This window comes from Plectrocnemia conspersa, unplaced genomic scaffold, assembly GCF_051122295.1.
Source record: "Plectrocnemia conspersa isolate PC_06_02 unplaced genomic scaffold, ASM5112229v1 ptg000001l, whole genome shotgun sequence".
NCBI classification, from domain to species: domain Eukaryota; kingdom Metazoa; phylum Arthropoda; class Insecta; order Trichoptera; family Polycentropodidae; genus Plectrocnemia; species Plectrocnemia conspersa.
The window spans coordinates 1838022-1858685 of record NW_028277165.1 but is presented as its reverse complement, the minus strand read 5'-3'; the positions used below and the strand labels follow the sequence as shown (position 1 = coordinate 1858685).

General features: G+C 28.5%; 2 protein-coding genes across 2 annotated transcripts; both read left to right on the top strand.

The window, feature by feature from the left end:
* The first annotated feature begins 455 nt into the window (after positions 1-455).
* On the top strand, positions 456-6482 carry LOC148238372 (beta-1,3-glucan-binding protein 1-like). The gene is made up of 8 exons (XM_088184713.1): positions 456-629; positions 2170-2409; positions 2488-2735; positions 3480-3616; positions 3691-3857; positions 5706-5930; positions 6005-6147; positions 6214-6482. Exons 1-8 carry the CDS (start codon positions 500-502, stop codon positions 6400-6402), a joined length of 1479 nt encoding a protein of 492 aa, XP_088040839.1. The 5' UTR covers positions 456-499; the 3' UTR covers positions 6403-6482.
* A 3721-nt stretch (positions 6483-10203) lies between these two features.
* On the top strand, positions 10204-19089 carry LOC148238371 (beta-1,3-glucan-binding protein 1-like). The gene is made up of 8 exons (XM_088184702.1): positions 10204-10381; positions 14096-14335; positions 14415-14662; positions 16406-16542; positions 16617-16783; positions 18310-18534; positions 18609-18751; positions 18818-19089. Exons 1-8 carry the CDS (start codon positions 10252-10254, stop codon positions 19004-19006), a joined length of 1479 nt encoding a protein of 492 aa, XP_088040828.1. The 5' UTR covers positions 10204-10251; the 3' UTR covers positions 19007-19089.
* The last annotated feature ends 1575 nt before the right edge of the window (positions 19090-20664 follow it).

Below are 20664 nucleotides of genomic sequence, written 5' to 3'. Positions count from 1 at the left end.
AAACTAAGAAAACATCGTTGTGTCTTCGTTCGTCAAATTCGTCAAGAATAAAAGACGCCATCGCGACTACGCCTTGCAGTTGAAAATCACTGAGCTTCGATGGATTGTCGACACCATCCTTATAAGCTTCAAAATGTGCTTCATTGAATACACAATGCAACGATGGTCAAAGTAAATAATATAAATATAGTTTGAATCAGCTAGTAACTAAATTATATATATATATATATATATATAGTGTAGATAAACTAAAATTATAAAATAAAATTGAAAAAATGTTTCAGACCAAATAACAAACTGTTTAGCTAAGCATATGCTTCCAGGGTTATCAAATTTAGAAGGACAATAATCGAAGCAAATGCATGCAGTTTACTTTAAGGTATTACGAACATTATACATGAGTAAGTGTGTTCCACTACTTCATAATTGTTGTTGTTTTACTCGTATATTTGCAGTCGTGTGAGAATTACCAGAGGAAGTGGACGGCCTCCTATAAACCATGGCCAGAGTCGTGTTTCAAGTATTTTTTATATTCTTGTATTTTATATCTGCTTCTTGCCAAGACTATGAAGTGGAAGAAGCAAAACTGGAAGCACTTTATCCACAGGGTTTACGTGTCTCCATATCAGGTACTAATATTTTCTATATTTTTTATACATACTGATTATTGTCAAATTTTTAAATTAACATGCTTAAAATACCTTAATTTATTATCAAATAACTATAATTTAAAAATATAATATACAAAAGGTTATCATTACTCTTATTTTTTAAAGCGTCAATCAATTGATTTACTGACACATTTATGTATGCATGAAAGAAAATTATAAAATCGTTTGTATTAAATGTATCTCAGTATGTATTGATCTGAAATTTTTTTTACAATTATTATTTAAACGTTTTTCATCAATACAATAGCTGCCTTGATTTTTTAAATAAACTAAAAACTAAAAAAATAAAGATACAGTTATTTTTTTTGGCTAAATATACATATGTATATTTGTCCCAAAAAAACTATTTAAAACGCTTATTTTTAATGAACTATTAATACTAATAAATATAAAGCTAAGTTACTAATCTATTTACATATAATGAAAGGCGATTTTTTTAGTTTTATTTTTAGACGTCTTGCGAATCATTGATAAAAAAGATTTTACGATTTTGAAAATGAATTCCAAAACAACTTTACTTTTTATATTTATATTATCTCTAAAGCAGAGTTTCTTATCTTCTTGGCGCTTCAAAAAATTACTCAAATAATATGTGAATTATTTCGCTAGATTAAACATGCTTACATTAATTACAAGAAAGATTCAATAACTTAAAGATTTGTTAAATAAATGTTGCTTTTAAAACTGTCACTTATTTATGAAAATACTAGAAAGTGGAAACAATCTCTTGTCGAAATGCAATTGATTACATAACGAAACCAAATTATAAAAGCTAAGTAATCGTTCCATTCAATTTCGATAGTCTGGCCAATGCGATAATTCGGGGTGGAAGCAAAATATTTGATATTTCCAATTGACCCTCTTAGTTTTGTTCACGTTTTTCGTGCATTGAAACTGTTATTGTATATCCGCTTAGATATACAGTGATTCGTTTTACATCTATAAGAATTAACTTTATTATTATAAAGTAATGAAAGTATAAAATCACAAACACAGTAATTAGTAAAATAAGCTTGTGACTAATTTCGTTTAATTGTTCAAGTTTTTTGTCATTATATAATTCTCAAGACAAAGACTGAGAAGGAAAATAAAACAGCTTTCAAGTCTTTACAAGATGGTAGAAAAGGTAAAAAGATTGAGAGTCTCTACTCAGTTTTTTGCCAAATACTATGTTTATTGTGGTTATATTTAATTCTTGAAACATGATAGTTTTAAGATTAGCTTATCACATTTCTCCTTATAGTCAATATACACTTGGAATATTTGTCTTGAGATTTTGCAATAAGGAATGTTCTAAAATAATTGCAAGCATTAGTTGAAAAATATATTCTTTTTTAGAATCGTGTTGACAAAGTTGACAAAGAAGTACAAAACCGGTTTGCATAATTTAACACGATTTCTATTCGTGTTGAAATAATACCTAAATTGTATCATTGTTTAATGACTTCTCTTACAGTATCAGAAATTAAATTTGATTTTTACAATATTTTAAAATCAGATGAACCAGGGTTAAGATTGTTTGGTTTCCACGGTAAACTAAACGAAGAGATGGACGGTCTTGAAGATGGGCATTGGTCGAAAGATATCAGAAAAGTAAAGAATGGTAGATGGATATTCATTGACAAGTCTTCCAAGTTAAAGCTTGGTGATAAAATTTACTTTTGGACTTATGTCGAATACAACGACGGGCAAAAGACTTTGAGGTATAGGCAAGACGATGGACGATGGACTGTGGAAGGTAATAATCGAAGTATCTATGTAGATTTGATATGTTTAATATCTAAAAATGTTAATTCTTTATGTTAATGATTATTAGGATTTGTGACTGAAGATGGCAAACCGACACATTTAGTCCCTAACCAATCTTCTGACCAATCTAACGAGAGTCCTACGACTCGAAAAACAACTGATCGTAAACCTCCAATGAGAGAATGCAAAGAAACTCAGACCACGCTGTTTAAAGATGAACAAATTTGCGGAGGTCAAATGATATTCTCGTACGACTTCACTAATTCGACCATTGGAAGCGTATGGAAAGCAGAAACTAAATTTCCTCAGCAACCGGTAAATAGTTTTTTACGTTACTAAGATATAACACAGCAATTATATTAGCTAAAACTAATGACTTGTAAAAGAATCATTGGGCAGCCTAACAAATTGTTACATTTTCATTATAATTAATTTAATTAAGATTTCATTTTATTACCATTTTACATATTAAAAAATCCTACATAATTCATTTCATATTACTCTTAAATAAACAAATCAACATACTTTTCTGAAAAAACTCTGAGGTGATACAATCGAATTTATAATTATAGTATTATTGAGTTTAATTTACGTTTTATCAATTAAAGACTTCAAGGTGATAATAATTACATCAAAATATAATTATTTATATTTATTTTCCCTGTGTCGCTACATGTATGGGTGCGTCCTTTCTTTTACACAACCATACAGCTCCACATACAGACATCGATAAATATTTCTTACGTATGGTATTTTTTATTTAAATAATTGATCACACGCATCAACCTACCAATTCATGAGTTCACGATTTGATTCAATATATAAAAGTTTTAGTAAAGTGTCTAGTAGCTAAATAGTTATTGGTTAAAAGAGTTGGAGCTTATCAAAATTTTCTGCGAGCTGCTTGGACAAATGGTTAACTCTACTTAACTTACTCTAGTTGCGCATTCATATAAGACTTATCAATTTATTTCATTCCTTTATAACAAGAAACTAATATGATATAATAAATCTATTGATTTTGTTCTAAGTGTTTCTTTTTCTATTTTTTATTATAAGGATTACCCATTTGTCGTTTATATGGATACCAGTGAAAATCTGTACGTTAAAGATGAAATGCTATTTATAAAGCCTACTTTACTAGAACATAGATACGGCCCAGGATCTGTTAATAACAAATTAGACTTGAGTGCACGGTAAATATAAACAATATTTAAAATTTTCTTAATATAATATAATACGTTATTTTTTAAGCATTTATTTGTTATAGATGCACAGGAAAAATTGGTACTGAAGAATGTAACGAATTAGCCCGAGGATTCAATATTATTCCTCCAGTTATTTCTGCTAAAATACATACAAAGAACTCATTCAGTTTCAAATATGGTAGAATAGAAGTGATTGCGAAATTGTCTGAAGGAGACTGGATATATCCAGGTAATTTAAAATATTATTTTTTATTGTCCATACCATGCCAAGGAAAGTAGATCTAAAAAACTGTGATTCAACTATAGTTGCCGTTTCGAAATAAACAAGTTCAAGAATTATCTAAATCAAAAGAGAGTTGTAATAAGATGAAAATAAATATATTTTATTTTTTTATAACGAGAGTACAGGTATAAATTATAACTATAAATGCCGAGCCTTAATGTTCAGATTTTTTCGAAAGCCCACAGTGAGCCGCAGAATATAATACATTTTGCGAAACTTTACACGGCTGTTTTGTGTTTACTGCATATAATAAATATTACTCATTTGCTTAAAAATAATTGTAAAAATAAAACACCTATTAAAAAAAGAATATTGAAAAAAATCCTAGATGTTTCTAATCAATAATAATATTTTTGTGTATAGCATATCTAAAATATCTAATCACTTATTGAATTATTTACCTCGTTAGTCGCTATTTATATTTGATGATAAATTAATTTACTGTATAAACAGATAAATTAATAATAATCATATAACGGTATTTATATTGAGCCAATACTTGTATTTCATTATTGATAACCTTACAGCACTTGAAATATTAATCTTAATAAGGAAACATTATACTACAAAAAATGAGAGAGCGACTATAGTATATAGAAGTGAATTTTTTCACTTAACAAGTACCAAATTATTATTATGATTCCAAAAGATAGAAACTTAGAAAAAAATTATAATAAATTATTGTTTGCCTAAAAAAAATCCGTTAAAAAAAAGCCGCAAAAATAGGTAGATTTCTATAAAAAAAAGTGCGTAAAAGTAATACATTTTATAACGATATCATTAAAACTACAGAAGTTATCATGTCCTCAAAAAGCAACATAAATGACAAAAAAATAACATTTTTTTTCAATTTTTATTTTATATAAATTTCTATTTTTTATGTTTTTCCTTTTTTTCTTTATTATTTTAACGAAATTAAAAAACATAATTTTAATATTTCAATTTTTTTTACCGAAGTAATGATTTATATTTTTTAACAGCTTTTTATTATATTGTATATATTTTAAAATGAACAATGTTTTGAAACATTTGATTAAAATAAAAAAAAAATTGAAAATAATAAACAAAAAAAAAATTTGAAAATTTTAAGAATCACTAAAATCACAACTTGGCCAAAGCGATTTTAGAGATATCTATTATAAAAAAAAAAAAATTTTAAATATTGTTCTGGATTTGATGTCAGGGGTGTTTATTTTCGATACAAGAAAATGATTTAGTTTAGGAACATAATTTATATTGTGAAAAAATTTGAGTTACGTGTATTAAAGTCTGTCTTTATACACATCTAAGAAAATTATAGTGCTTAAGATTTGTAAAACAGCATATAATATGATAATCACACTAAAATCAGAAATAATTGAATTGCTGTTGTGATGCTTTTTGCGATCCATTAAAAATTATGTCCGGCTCACGCCGCTTAACGCTCAAATAAGCTCTTGGCAGAGCATAAAACTGATGACTGGATGTATGGTGCCATATAAGTTTTGTTTCTTACGGTTGGTGCGTCAATTTCGATAAGAACTTATTAAATATACTTTATTTTGGAATTGCCGCTGTATGCTGTTGAACTTACAGGTGCTCGTTATGGACTATAAAATACTTAAAATACTTTTTTTAATAAATTTAAGCTCTTAGATGTTTTTTAAGCTATGTCGCTGTATTTTTATTTTACAAAATTACACACTTTTTCAATATACAACATATATGTAGATCTTAAAGATAATTCAGTCAGTTAATTTATATGCCAATTATGTCAATTTCTGGATATGTTTTTATACTATCTTTTACTTGCAGAAATATTACTTGAACCAAGGGAACATATATACGGAACGAAGAATTATGCCTCTGGTGTGATGAGAGTAGCATCCCTCAAAGGCAATTTAGACACTAGTAGAACTTTAAACGGCGGAATCATAATATGCGAGAAAGATCCTATTAGACAGTATGGTATTCGAAAAAAGAGGGGAAGAACCGCATGGAACAAAGATTTTCACAACTACACTTTATTGTGGGAGCCAGGTTGTTTATCTACAGAGCAATTTAAAGCACTGAAATATATATTTATATCGATTTTAATACCCATTTCATTTTAGAATGCATTTCTGTTTTTGTCGACGGCTTACAATACGGAAAAATTGATGCCCCAGCAGTAGGATTCAGTACAATAGCTGAGAAACAGCAACCTGCTGCTTCTCAATGGTTGAGAGGAAGTACTATGGCACCGTTTGATGACTTCGTAAATATTTTATATCCTACGTAAGATTACTAGGGATGTTTTAATAATTATATTTTATTGTTACAGTTTTATATATCATTAGCTGTGAACGTTGCTGGAATCAATGAGTTTCAAAATGGTGGCAATAAACCATGGACCAACAGAGCTGTAAAGAACAAACTGGACTTTTGGGAATCTCAAAGCTCATGGTTTCCAACTTGGTACGGTGAATCAGCTGCTATGAAGATAAAATCTGTCAAAGTTTACGCTTTGTAAATAAATTTTAATTACTTAATTTATATTTTCACAAATCAGATTTTTATACAAAAACAATAATAATAAACATAAATCATCAAGTTTGTGTTCTGATTTTATTTTTTATATATAATAATAATTAATTAACCATTATCAATTTTCCGATAAATAATATATACATTATATTACTCATAAACCTTTCGCTTAACTTTGAAAAATTATGTATTTTATAATTAATTTATATATTTCAAAATAATGATAATAATGTAATTAACTTTGATCACGCGGTACCACATGAGGGATCGTCAGCTAGTTTAATTAAATAGTCTAAAATAACTTTTTACTTTCCATATATGTATTAAATATAAAGATCAATAATTGTAATTAATCTCCAAATGCATCAACAACGGTTGATATTTACCAACCCCGCTACCAATGCAGGGTTGCCAAATTTCCACCTGCTCAAACTCTAACGGTAACGCAACGATTCTTATTAGAAAGACGATTAAAATAAACAAATTTAATTTTGTCTTCAAATTGTTGCAATTGGTGGTCTAGTGGAACTAGAGAAAAAACTTTTTATTGTGATTATCTTAGCATATGGTGTGAAGAGTTTGTTTTATATGAGTTTATTACTATAATATATTATTATTATATAAAAATAAATATTAGATTTCCATACATGTGATATTTGAAGAGTAAGATATAATAGTGATTAATGTGTTAGAGTGCCAATTAATATAATAACTTCCTTTTGGACGTTTATAAATGTGAGCTTTTATATGTAAGAGTGATTGTATATTTTTCGTGATGTACTCATTTGGAACGATCAGTCTAGATATCACTCTAAATTATAATGAAAACATGTATATTTTTTTATGAACAATAAATTGATTATATTGCATCCGCTTATTTTTTCTGAAAGATGATTGTTATCAGTAAAAAACGTAAGAAATATAAGCATGCTAATTATAAAGCTTCCACTCGACAATTCGCTGTAGCATAACCTTACAATTCAAGGTTAAAAAAGATTATTGAATGAAATTCCTGTTGAATTTATAATATGATAACGCAATACATAAACATACAATAATATTTTCAAAACGAGGAAAATAATATAAGAATCACTGTAATTGCAGTATCAAAACAATGCAATTTGTGTGATCATCGATTCAATAGGCAAAAAATAAGTATTATAAAGCTACTTTTAATGCAAATGATTTTATCTAATTAACGTGTTTTTATTATAAATATATTTAAATGCCTTTAGGGGGAGAAAATGTTTTCAGTGTTTCAAGATATGTGCATAAACTAGGTATGACATAAATTTATTTAAATTAAATGTTATTAATGATATTGAAGTTATGTCACGTACAGTGACATAGCTATGGGGGGGCGGAGGGGGGGGGTCGCCCCGGGCGGCACTTGCTTGGGGGCGTCATATTCGTGATGGGATCGTCTAGTGTGATTCTTAACCCTGAATGCACTTAAACATATATATATCCACGAATAACAAGAGCTTAATAATAACCAATTTATTATTTTAAGAAATGCTGATTTTATGACCCTGCAAAAAATGTATGGGGGGGGGGCAATTTTAATGATCGCCCTGTGTGGCACACACCCTAGCTACGCCACTGGTCACGTATGCCTTTCATAAAATTAACGTTAACTATTTATAATGAAATATGTTATTACCAATCTAAATTGCAATTGAATTTTAGACATACAGAATAATTAATATGCATAAAATCAAAAATATGACAGGACCACCCATAATTGTTGCTACCAAATTACGAAGGACTTACTAAAATATTTATTTATTCTGATAAAAACGCTCACCTAAAATATTTGTACTTCAACCCACATGAACTCCTAACATCATTGTCTCTGACAAGTTCGTCAACAATAAACAAAAGGTCACAATCGCGACTCTACGCTTTGCATTGAAAATCGCCAAGCTTCGATGGATTGCTTACACCATCCTTATTAACTATAAAATGTGCTTCTTTGAATACAAAATACAACGAAAATGACATGAATTGGGCTCGTATTTTTCTAGTCAGAATTTTAATATGATTGTGATCAGAATTTGTACTACATGGATCTGAATTTATATTTAAACGTCAGAATACATTAGTTAAAATATAAGTCGCCAGAATAAATATCAGATGGGCAAAATGAATTGCTCGGAATTTATATTAAATGGCGAAAATTCAAATTGGACTGGTCAGATGGTCGGAATCATTTATTTTAGTCCAGTGGCGTAGCTATGGGGGGGCGGAGGGGGCGGGCCGCCCCGGGCGGCATTTGCTTGGGGGCGGCATATTCGCGATGGGGTCGTCTAGTGTGGTTCTTAACCCTGTATGCACTAAAACATATATAAATTCACGAATAACAAGAGCTTTATAATAACCAAGTTATTATTTTAAGAAATGCTGATTTTATGACCCTGCAAAAAATGTATGGGGGAGGGGGCGTCAATTTTAAGGATTGCCCTGGGTGGCACATACCCTAGCTACGCCACGCCAAGCTACATTACTAGTATTTATTACAGTTCATTGATCAATATTTATAAAAAAATAGCCAGTATTTATGTTACATATATGATACGTATTTTAACCTCAATGTCAGTTTTAAATTGACAAATAATCGAGTCATAGTCAAGGTGTTTTATGGCAAACTTGGCCGGCCAACAAGCCAAGCACTCTGTTCGTCTCACTGAATAATCTTGCGTCCTACGTACAATTAAATAAATTCGTTCCGAATTATTCATGGGGTGTTCAATGTTCTGACCAATGCTCGCTCGCTACCGCTCGCTCGCACCTACCATGCCCAACATTTAATAATATAGTCATGTTATCCATTTATATTTCAAATATGATGATCGTCATATATTTTTTATTCTATTTTTATTCTAACCATTTGATTTTTATTCTGACTCCAAGTTGATTTAAATTCTGACTATTTAGTTTGTTGACAATGAATTGTATATCAACGCTCCTAAAAAAGGCACAAGGATACAAATACAGACCCGTATACGGATGAGGGATATTGAAGTCCTCTGAGTATGAAAGCCAAATACCAATATAAAAAAGTACAATAAGTAAAATATTAACGGTTTTGAAGCACTTGCATGAAAACAAGATTGTTGGTACACTAAAACTACAATTGAACCTCAGATTCCTATTCCATAGGATGTCTATTGTTTTTATTACACAATAACGAAAAGTCTGGTTCCACCCCAAATAATCGTTATTGCTCTAAATCACTTTATCCAGAATTACCACTTTAATACCGACTTGAAATTAACGAGAATTCAGCCAAACTTACGTAGCAGAACTATGCTGAATCATTTATAAAATTTTAATTAATATCACTATTGAACAAACTACATAAACTATTTCGATCTAAAAATAATTTATACAAAAAACACTAATTATAAAAAATAATTGCGTGCAACATCAGTTTAAGAGGTAAGTTTTAGATTCAGTTTTTGCATATAATTTACATCATACATATTACGAAGAAAAACAAAGTAACCAAGATAATTTACTAGCAGGAAAATGTAAGTAAAATTATATACATGAGTATAATCATGTATACCAAATTACTTATAATAAAAAAACGTAAATATTTATATAAGGAAATTACATACAAAAGATATGATCAATAATTGAAAACAATAATCAAAGCTAATGCATGCAGTATATTTTAAGGAATTACGAAATGTACGTACATAATTACGAACACTATACGTGAGTATGTGTTTACCACTACCTCATAATTATTGTTGTTCTACCAGTGAACACTCGTATATTCGCAGTCGTGTGAGAATTACCAAAGGAAGTGGACGGCCTCCTATAAACCATGGCCAAAGTCTTCTCAAAAGTATTTTTGATATTCTTGTATTTTATATCTGTTTCTTGCCAAGACTATGAAGTGCACGATGCAAAACTGGAAGCACTTTATCCACAGGGTATACGTGTCTCCATACCAGGTACTAATATTTTCTATAATTTTGCTACATACTGATTATTGCCGATTTTTTTAATTAACATGCTTGAAAATTAAAAAAAAAAATATTATCAAATAACTATAATTTTAAGATATAATATATAAAAGGTTATCATTACTCATATTTTAGCGTCAATCAATTTATTTAACAACACTTTTATACATACATATGTATCATATGAAAGAGAACTATAAATCGTTTGTAATAAATGCATATCATTATGTATTGATCTGAATTTTTTATTTACAATTATTTTTTAATCGTTTTTTATTAATATAATAGCTAAATAGATTTTTTTATAATTGACTAAGGTTAAAAAGGGTAAAATGTTTTTTATTTATTTTTAATTCGAGTAAACTTGAAGCATGAAACAAGTCTAACGAAGAGTCGTGTTAAAACCGGTTATTTTATATATTGTTTGTTTATTTTTTTATACAATTTTCCTTATAAGATACTTGCAACTTTATAAGGATAAAATATATATATGTGGCCCAGAAAAAAATTATTGAAACGCTTATTTTCAATGAACTATTAATACCAATAAATATAAAGTTATGTTACTAATTCACATTTAATGAAAGAAGATTTTATACAAATTAGTCATAAAGAAGATTTTAAGATTTTAAAAATAAATTCCAAAACAATTTAAAGGGTTTCTTTTTTATATTTATATTATCTCTAAAGCAGAGTTTCTTTGGCGCTACAAAAATTTACTCTATATATTCTTATATTTTATTATATATGTGAATTATTTCGCTAAGATTAAACATGCTTACATTAATTACAAGAAAGAGCAAATAACTTAAAGACTTGTTAAATAAATGCTGCATTTAAAACTGTCACTGATTTAAGAAAGTACTAGAAAGTGGAAACAATGTCATGTCAAAATGCAATTGACCACATAACGGAACTAAATTATAAAAGTTAAGTATTCTTTCCTTTCAGTTTCAATTGTCTGGCCAATGCGATAATTCGGGGTGGAAACAGAATATTTGTTATTTCTAAAAGATCATTTTATTAGACTCAGGTTTTCAAATCAGTAAAATAGACAACGCGTCGTTTTATAGAATGCAAAATATAATGGATGCTTTGTACCTGTTCAGCGAAAATAAGCACTGGTGATATATTTTGTACTTGGCACTAACCCTCTTAGTTTTGTTCGTGTTTTTTGTGCATTGAAATTGTTGATGGATATCCGCTTAGATATGCAGTGATTCGTTTTACATCTATAAGAATTAACTATATTTTTAAAAAGTTCTAGGAACACAAACACAGCAAATAATATAATAACCTTGTGACTAATTTCGTTTGCTTGTTTTAATTTTTTGTCATTATATAATTCTCAAGACAGTTCATTCGTGTAAAAGAAAACTTATGAATTGCTAATATATAGAAATCACATGCACTGGAAGACGTATTCCATGATTAGCCTCACGGGCTAATTAGTCATGATAAACCCGTTTAACATACGTCAAAACCGCACGCTGAAAACTAATCAAAAGTACTTGGACTTTATATACAATATCAGCTGTTCAAAAACTCTGCCCGTTATCAGGGCCGGCCCTAGATTATTTAGCGCCCCAGGCAAAAACTAAATTTGCGCCCCCCCCCCCACCCTAATAATACTTTAATAACTCATTACATGAGCGCAAAAATATAATTCAAATTAAAGTAATTTAATATTACATATATTTGACACCATACTCTTTTTTTGCGATTGTGGATATTTAAGAATTTGTAGTTTTATTTTGGTCGCGATTTTTTACGCGTAAAATAATCTAAAGAGTACACAGTAGTGTATACAAAAAATATCAGATTATATTCTTTAACAATATTGTTTGATAATTTTAAGTGAATATTGCGCCTTTATTTGGTATCACGGCGCCCCCCAAGATCTAGCGCCCCAGGCGATCGCCTGCACTGCCTGCCCCTTGGGCCGGCCCTGCCCGTTATGAACACTAACTTCTGAAAAAAGTAACATTATATAGTTCTTAAGCCTGAAAATCATTACTGACCTAATTACTAATTCACATTTAATGAAAGATGATTTTATACAAATTAGTCATAAAGAAGATTTTAAGATTTTAAAAATAAATTCCAAAACAATTTAAAGGGTTTCTTTTTTATATTTATATTATCTCTAAAGCAGAGTTTCTTTGGCGCTATAAAAAATTACTCTATATATTCTTATATTTTATTATATATGTGAATTATTTCGCTAAGATTAAACATGCTTACATTAATTACAAGAAAGAGCAATAACTTAAAGACCTGCTAAATAAATGCTGCTTTTAAAACTGATTTAAGAAAGTACTAGAAAGTGGAAACAATGTCATATCGAAATGCAATTGACCACATAACGGAACCAAATTATAAAAGTTAAGTATTCTTTCCTTTCAATTTCAATTGTCTGGCCAATGCGATAATTCGGGGTGGAAACAGAATATTTGTTATTTCTAAAAGATCATCTTATTAGACTCAGGTTTTCAAATCAGTAAAATAAACAACGCGTCGTTTTATAGAATGCAAAATATAATGGATGCTTTGTACCTGTTCGGCGAAGATAAGCAACGGTGATATATTACCTCTTAGTTTTGATCGTGTTTTTTGTGCATTGAAATTGTTGATGGATATCCGCTTAGATATGCAGTGATTCGTTTTACATCTATAAGAATTAACTATATTTTTAAAAAGTTCAAACACAGCAAATAATATAATAAGCTTGTGACTAATTTCGTTTGCTTGTTTAAATTTTTGTCATTATATAATTCTCAAGACAGTTCATTAATGTAAAAGAAAATTTATGAATTGCTAATATGTAGAAATCACATGCACTGGAAGACGTATTCCATGATTAGCCTCACGGGCTAATTAGTCATGATAAACCCGTTTAACATACGTCAAAACCGCACGCTGAAAACTAATCAATATCAGCTGTTCAAAAACTCTGCCCGTTATGAACACTAACTTCTGAAAAAAGTAACATTATATAGTTCTTAAGCCTGAAAATCATTACTGACCTTTCAACGACTCAAAATATGCTGGTATTTTTCAGAATTGCATATATAGCCTAAAAAAAACAAACGTCCCTTATAAATTTTTATTATACGTTTTGACCCACTTCATATTTTCAAACGGTAATAAGATTTTCTAATTTTTGTAAAAATCTTTTATTTTTTAAACATGTTTTTTAATTTAATTTTCTATTTATAAACATTTTTCTTCAAGAATTTTCATTATAGTTGAATTTTTTTATTTTTTTGGAACAATATTAAAAATAAAAACTATAAACTAACACATATAAAATAATATAAGGGAAGTAAAAAAGCTTTAAAATATGGTAGAAAAAGTTGAAAAATTTAAAGAGAGAGCGAGAGAAAAGTTTTTTGACAAATATTAATAATTAGTTATATTTGATTCTTGAAATATGCTAGTTTCAAGATTATCTAATCACATTTCTCCTTACAGTCAATATTCTGCAATAAGGAATGTACTAAAATAATTGCAAACCTCAATTGAAAAATAATTTGTTTTTAAACACAGCGTACATATTATGTTCACGAACACAAAACCAGTTTTGCATCTTTAAACATGATGTCAATTCGTGTTAAAATAATAACTATATCATACCATTGTATAATGACTTCTTTCAGTATCAAGAAAATAAATTTGATTTTTACGATATTTTAAATTCAGATGAACCAGGGATAAGATTGTTTGCTTTCCACGGTAAACTAAACGAAGAGATGAATGGTCTTGAAGGTGGGCATTGGTCGAAAGACATAAGAAAAGCAAAAAATGGTAGATGGACATTTATTGACAAGTCTTCCAAGCTGAAGCTTGGCGATAAAGTTTACTTTTGGACCTATGTCGATTACAACGACGGGCAAAGGACTTTGGGGTATAGGCAAGACGATGGACGATGGACAGTGGAAGGTATTAATCGAAGTGTCCAGATAAATATGATCCGTGGTAATATCTAAAAATGTTAATACTTTATGTTAATGATTATTAGGATTTGTGACTGAAGATGGCACACCGACAGACTTAGTCCCTAGCCAACCTTTTGACCAATCTACTCAGAGTCCTACAACTCGAAGAACAATTGATCGTGAACCTCCAAAGAGAGAATGCAAAGAAACTCAAACCATGTCAAGTAAAGATGAACAAATTTGCGGAGGTCAAATGATATTCTCGTATGACTTCACTAATTCGAACGTTGGAAGCGTATGGACAGCAGAAACCAAATTTCCTCAACAACCGGTAAATATTTTTTACGTTATTAAGACATAGCACGCCAATCATAATAACTTCTAAAATAAACCTTGGGCGGCCTAATAAATTGTTACATTTCCATTAATAATCATTTAATTAGGATTTAATTTATTACTATTTTACATATTAAAAATCCTACATAATTCATTTCATAAAACAATTAAAAAACAAATCAATATATTTTTCTGAGTAAATTCTGAGGTGATACAATCGAATTTATAATTATAATATTATTGATTTTAATTCACACTTTATCAATTAAATACTACAAAAATACATCAATAATAAAAACAATGAAAAAACTATATTTATTTACCCTGTGTCGCTACATGTGTGAGTGCAGAACACAGCCATGCAGCTACACATACAAACATCGATAGCTATTTCATACAAAGTATGGTATATTTTATTTAAATAATTGATCAAACGCCTAAACCTATTAATTCATGAGTCCACGATTTGATTCAATATATAAAAGTTTTAGTAGTGTCTAGTAGCTAAAGAGTTGGAGCTTATCAAAATTTTCTGCGAGCTGCTTGGACAAATGGTTAACGGGTTTATCTTGAATAATTAAGCATTAAGAGCGAATTTATGTCTGCGGGATTGCAATCCATAAATAAGTCCTCAGCTCAAATATGACAAAGCCATATAAATATCAACCGCGCGTTGGAATAAGTATGATCATAGAAATATTAGTCGGGACCATCCGTGATTGTTGCGATAAAATTAATCGCAAGAATTCTTTAAGAACAAACCATTTTCGAGAACTCTTAAATACGTTAAACATTCCCATGTTTCTTAACAGTATATACGCCAAAGCGTGGCTGTACTGAATCAATTCAATCAGAACTATACTTTGTTAAAAGGTCAGTAATCTTTTCCGGTTTTAGGACCAAATAGTGCAACCTTTGTCAGAATTGAATGGTTATGATGAACAGATCTAATGTTGTGTGTTAAGTCCGAGTTCTTGCGATTTTTTCAGTTCTTGTCCGCAAGTGGCCTTGTTGTATAGAAAACGAGTTCATCTCCACTAATTTTACCGAAAGATCAATCCCCGATCTTGTCATGGATTTATATGGTGGTAATTTTGTATTCCTTTTACTTTTGAGAATTGTATTTTGATAAACGAATCAATTTTCCGTAAGCGTTGCGATTAAATTATTCGCAAATATTTTTAAAGCAAAAGATTTCGTATATGAGCGGACATCCATTAATATTCCCAAGCTGTGAACAATGCAAAAAAAATCAGTCAATTAAAAAATATAGGTAAAACTACGTGTATCTCAGTTAGCCCTTTAGGGTCGTTCATTGCTACCATTAGATATATTGTATTCGTAAAATTAAAATTAAATTGCATTAATATATATTTTACGACTAGTTCCGTAACTAATGTAATACTAAAAAAAAATCAAAATTCTAGTTTGAAGGACAAAGAACCGTTAAAAATTTTCTGTAGCACATCTGGATATAATAATATAAATGAAATATACATATGGGGTAATATTTTCAGCACGACCCATCATTTGATATCGACCCAAGATTTATTGAAAAATAAATACGAGATTTCGACATAACGGATTGTGTGCGTATGAGTGACGAACCTTGACTCTAGTTGCGCATTCATATAAAACTTATCAATTTATTTCATTCATTTATAACAAGAAATTAATATGATATAATAAATCTATTGATTTTGTTCTTAGTGTTTCTTTTTCTATTTTTTATTACAAGGATTTTCCATTTGTCGTTTATATGGATACCAGTGAAAATCTGTACGTTAAAGATGGAATGCTATTTATAAAGCCTACTTTACTAGAACATAGATACGGCCCAGGATCTGTTAATAACAAATTAGACTTGAGTGCACGGTAAATATAAACAATATTTAAAATGTTCTTAATATAATATAATAAGTTATTTTTGAAACATTGATTTGTTATAGATGCACAGGAAAAATTGGTACTGAAGAATGTAACGATTTAGCCCAAGGAGCCAATATTATTCCTCCAGTTATTTCTGCTAAAATACATACAAAGAACTCATTCAGTTTCAAATATGGTAGAGTAGAAGTGATTGCGAAATTGTCTGAAGGAGACTGGATATATCCAGGTAATTTAAAATATTATTTTTTATTTTCCATACCATGTCATGGGAAGTAGATCAGCATAAAAATTTTATTCAACTGTAGTCGCTGTCTCGAAATATATATTACAAGTTCAAGAGAGTAGTAAGCAAATCAAAATAAATATTTATTATTTTTTTATAAACAGAGTACAGATATAAATTATAACTTTAAAAGCCGAGTCCTAATCTTCAGATTTTTTTCGAAAGCCACAATCAACAAAGAGCAGCAAAATATAATAAATTTGCGCAATATCATAAATACGGCTGTTTTGTGTTTACTGCATATAATAATTGTAAAAATAAAACATCTAATAAAAAAGAAATATTAAAAAAATTGGATGTTTCTAATTGAAAATAATAATTTTATTTATGTATAGCATATCTAAAATAGCTAATCATTTATTGAACTATTGACCTCGTTAGGTGTAATTTATATTTATGATAATTTTTTTATTGTATAAACAGATAAATTAATTATAATCGTATAACGGTATTTATCAATACTGGTATTTCATAAATAATAACCTTAACAGGTCTTGAATTATTAATCATAAAATATAAAAATCAAAAAGTAATTGTTTCGATATTAATATTTCTTTTAATTTAAATGTTTCGAGACAGCGACTATAGTATGTTATACTAGTATATAACAGTAATTAAAGATGAACTATTACAATTAACAAACAGTATCAAATTATTCATAATTTTACTGTGCTATGATTCCAAAAAACAGAAGCTTGGAAAAAATATTAATAAATTATTAATTGCTTAAAAAAATCCGTCAAAAAGATAGCTAGATTTCTATAAATAAAAGTGCGTGAAAGAGTTTTAATTTTTTATTTTAACATTTTTGCTCTTTTTATTTTTAAAATAATCTTTTTTTAAGTTATATATATTTTTTATTTTTTTCTATTCAGTTATTACTACATTAATTTTTTTATTTGTAAAAAAAAGTTGTAATTTAAATTTTTATATAATTTTAAACCTCTTTTTCTAAAATTTTTATACCATTAAAGAAAAAAAAATTTAATTTTATATATAAAACTTTTTTATATCTTTACTAGCGAATCAGACTATCCAATGAAATAAGCCGTGATATTTATAAGTAATATTTTGGAGTAGTCTGCTAACTACGTTTAATTAATGAATAAATAAATAAATAATTTTTCCCAATTTATAAATGACAAATTGCTAACTTTACAGGAGAAACAAAAAACTAAATATACAACTTAAATATAGGAAAATAAAACAATGTACCAAGTGGAGATTTTTTGAGCTATGGCAGTTTCGTATTCTTAAATTTCATTCTATCTCACATAAATAATTTTATAAAAAAATATTTTTATTTCAATTCAATGTATTTTTTAATTTTTTTTTAACTGAATTACAATTTTTTATGATTTAAATAACCGCTATTTCAAGAAAAGTCGGATCAGTCTGGCCATCAAACTTAATTAAGATATTTCTAAGATATATTATTAAAATACGTTCCATGCATCTTTTACTTGCAGAAATATTACTTGAACCAAGGGATCATACATATGGAACGATGAATTATGCCTCTGGTGTTATGAGAGTAGCATCCCTCAAAGGCAATTTAGCCTCTAGTAAAACTTTAAACGGCGGAATCATAATGTGCGAAAAAGATCCTATTAGACAGTATGGTCTTAAAAAAAAGAAGGGAAGAACCGCATGGAACAAAGATTTTCACAACTACACTTTATTGTGGGAGCCAGGTTGTTTATCTACAGAGCAATTTAAAGCACTGAAATATATATTTATATCGATTTTAATACCCATTTCATTTTAGAATGCATTTCTGTTTTTGTCGACGGTTTACAATACGGAAAAATTGATGCCCCAGCAGTAGGATTCAGTACAATAGCTGAGAAACAGCAACCTGCTGCTTCTCAATGGTTGAGAGGAAGTACTATGGCACCGTTTGATGACTTCGTAAATATTTTATATCCTACGTAAGATTACTAGGGATGTTTTAATAATTATATTTTATTGTTACAGTTTTATATATCATTAGCTGTGAACGTTGCTGGAATCAATGAGTTTCAAAATGGTGGCAATAAACCATGGACCAACAGAGCTGTAAGGAACAAACTGGACTTTTGGGAATCTCAAAGCTCATGGTTTCCCACTTGGTACGGTGAATCAGCTGCTATGAAGATAAAATCTGTCAAAGTTTACGCTTTGTAAATCTATTTTAATGACCTATTTTATATTTTCACAAATCAGATTTTTTATACAAAAACGATAATAATAAACATAAATCATCAAGATGTGTTCTGATTTTATTTATTAATAATATTAATTGATATTTAATTTTAATATTAAAGATAAAAATTAAACCAATTATACTATGATTTGTAATGAAAAGTGGTTAACCACTACAAATCATATTAATGCTTATCAAGTTTCAGTTTTTAATTGTTTATCGATAAAATTGCATTTATTCCGGCTCTATCATTACTCATAAATCTTTCGCTTTATTTTGCAAAATTTTATATTTTATATTTAATTTATATACTATAAAATAATAATAATAATATAATTAACTTAGATCGCTCGGTACCACACGATTTTGAGAGATCGTCAGCTAGTTTAATTAACTTTTTACTTTCTATATATTTATTAAATATAAAGATATCCCGGACAATGAGAAATCAATAATTGTAAATAGGAATAAACCACGAAAAAAGGATTTGTCCCATATGCATTTCGATTCACCGACAACTGCATTTGTACGTGATGAACAGAGATTTTGAGGAATAAGCATCCCCAAATGCACCAACAATGGTTGAGATTCGCCAACCCCGCTACCAGTGCAGAGTTGCCAAATCTCCACCTGCTCAAACTCCAACGGAAATGCAACGATTCAGATAAGAAAGACGATAATAATAAACAAATTTAGTTTTGTTTTCAAATCGTTGCAATTGGTGGTCTAGTGGAGCCAGAGAAAAAAAAACTCTTTTTAATTATAGGTTTAATATTTCAAAGGATAAGTGACCCTAATTTAAAAAAAATTTGTGACCGGTTGCTTTCTCTTACAATATATTTATGCACCTTTACTTTTTATTTTTTTCTTACATTTTTTTCTAGGATTTTTTAACGAAATAACGAATTTTTAAAATACTATTTAAATATTTTTTTACGTTTCCTATTGATTTTTTTTATCTAAGCAAATAAAAAAAATATTTTTTTTTTACTTATTTTATTTTAACAAGTTTGATATATATATATATTATTTCTAAAGGAAATATTTAATTTTAAAACATTTTAATTTATTTCCTTAAGTTTTTTTTAACAAAGCTATTAATTTCTAGTTTTTTCAATAATTACTTTTTCTTTATAAATAAAAATCCTAATTAGTTACCTAAAAATTATATCTATTTTATTATTAGAAACTAAGGTAACATATTAAGGTAATAACCTAGATTAGGTACCTCATATTACATAATATAACTATATGTAAACTAAAATAAGAGATTGTTTTTGCTTATTATATTCTTTTTATCGTTTTTGTTGTCTAAATATTGTAAATAACAATAGTTGTATAATTGTCTATATTGCATGTTCCTTAAAACCAGATTAAGCTTGTGTCATAAAATAGTAATTCCTTAAATATCGAGACTACACTTTGTTATATTATTTCAAGTACATAAATAATAGCAATTTAAAGTCTTGTTATTTAGTCTTTTAATAACAATCAAAATTATATAAGATATTTGTGATTACGCAAAAAATATATTGTTTAATCATTGACTGCATATAGCAGAAATTTCTATATGCTAAAAAGAGCTATAAAATGAGGAAAATATTTTTTTTCTCGCATGATCCATTGTTTAAAATATAAA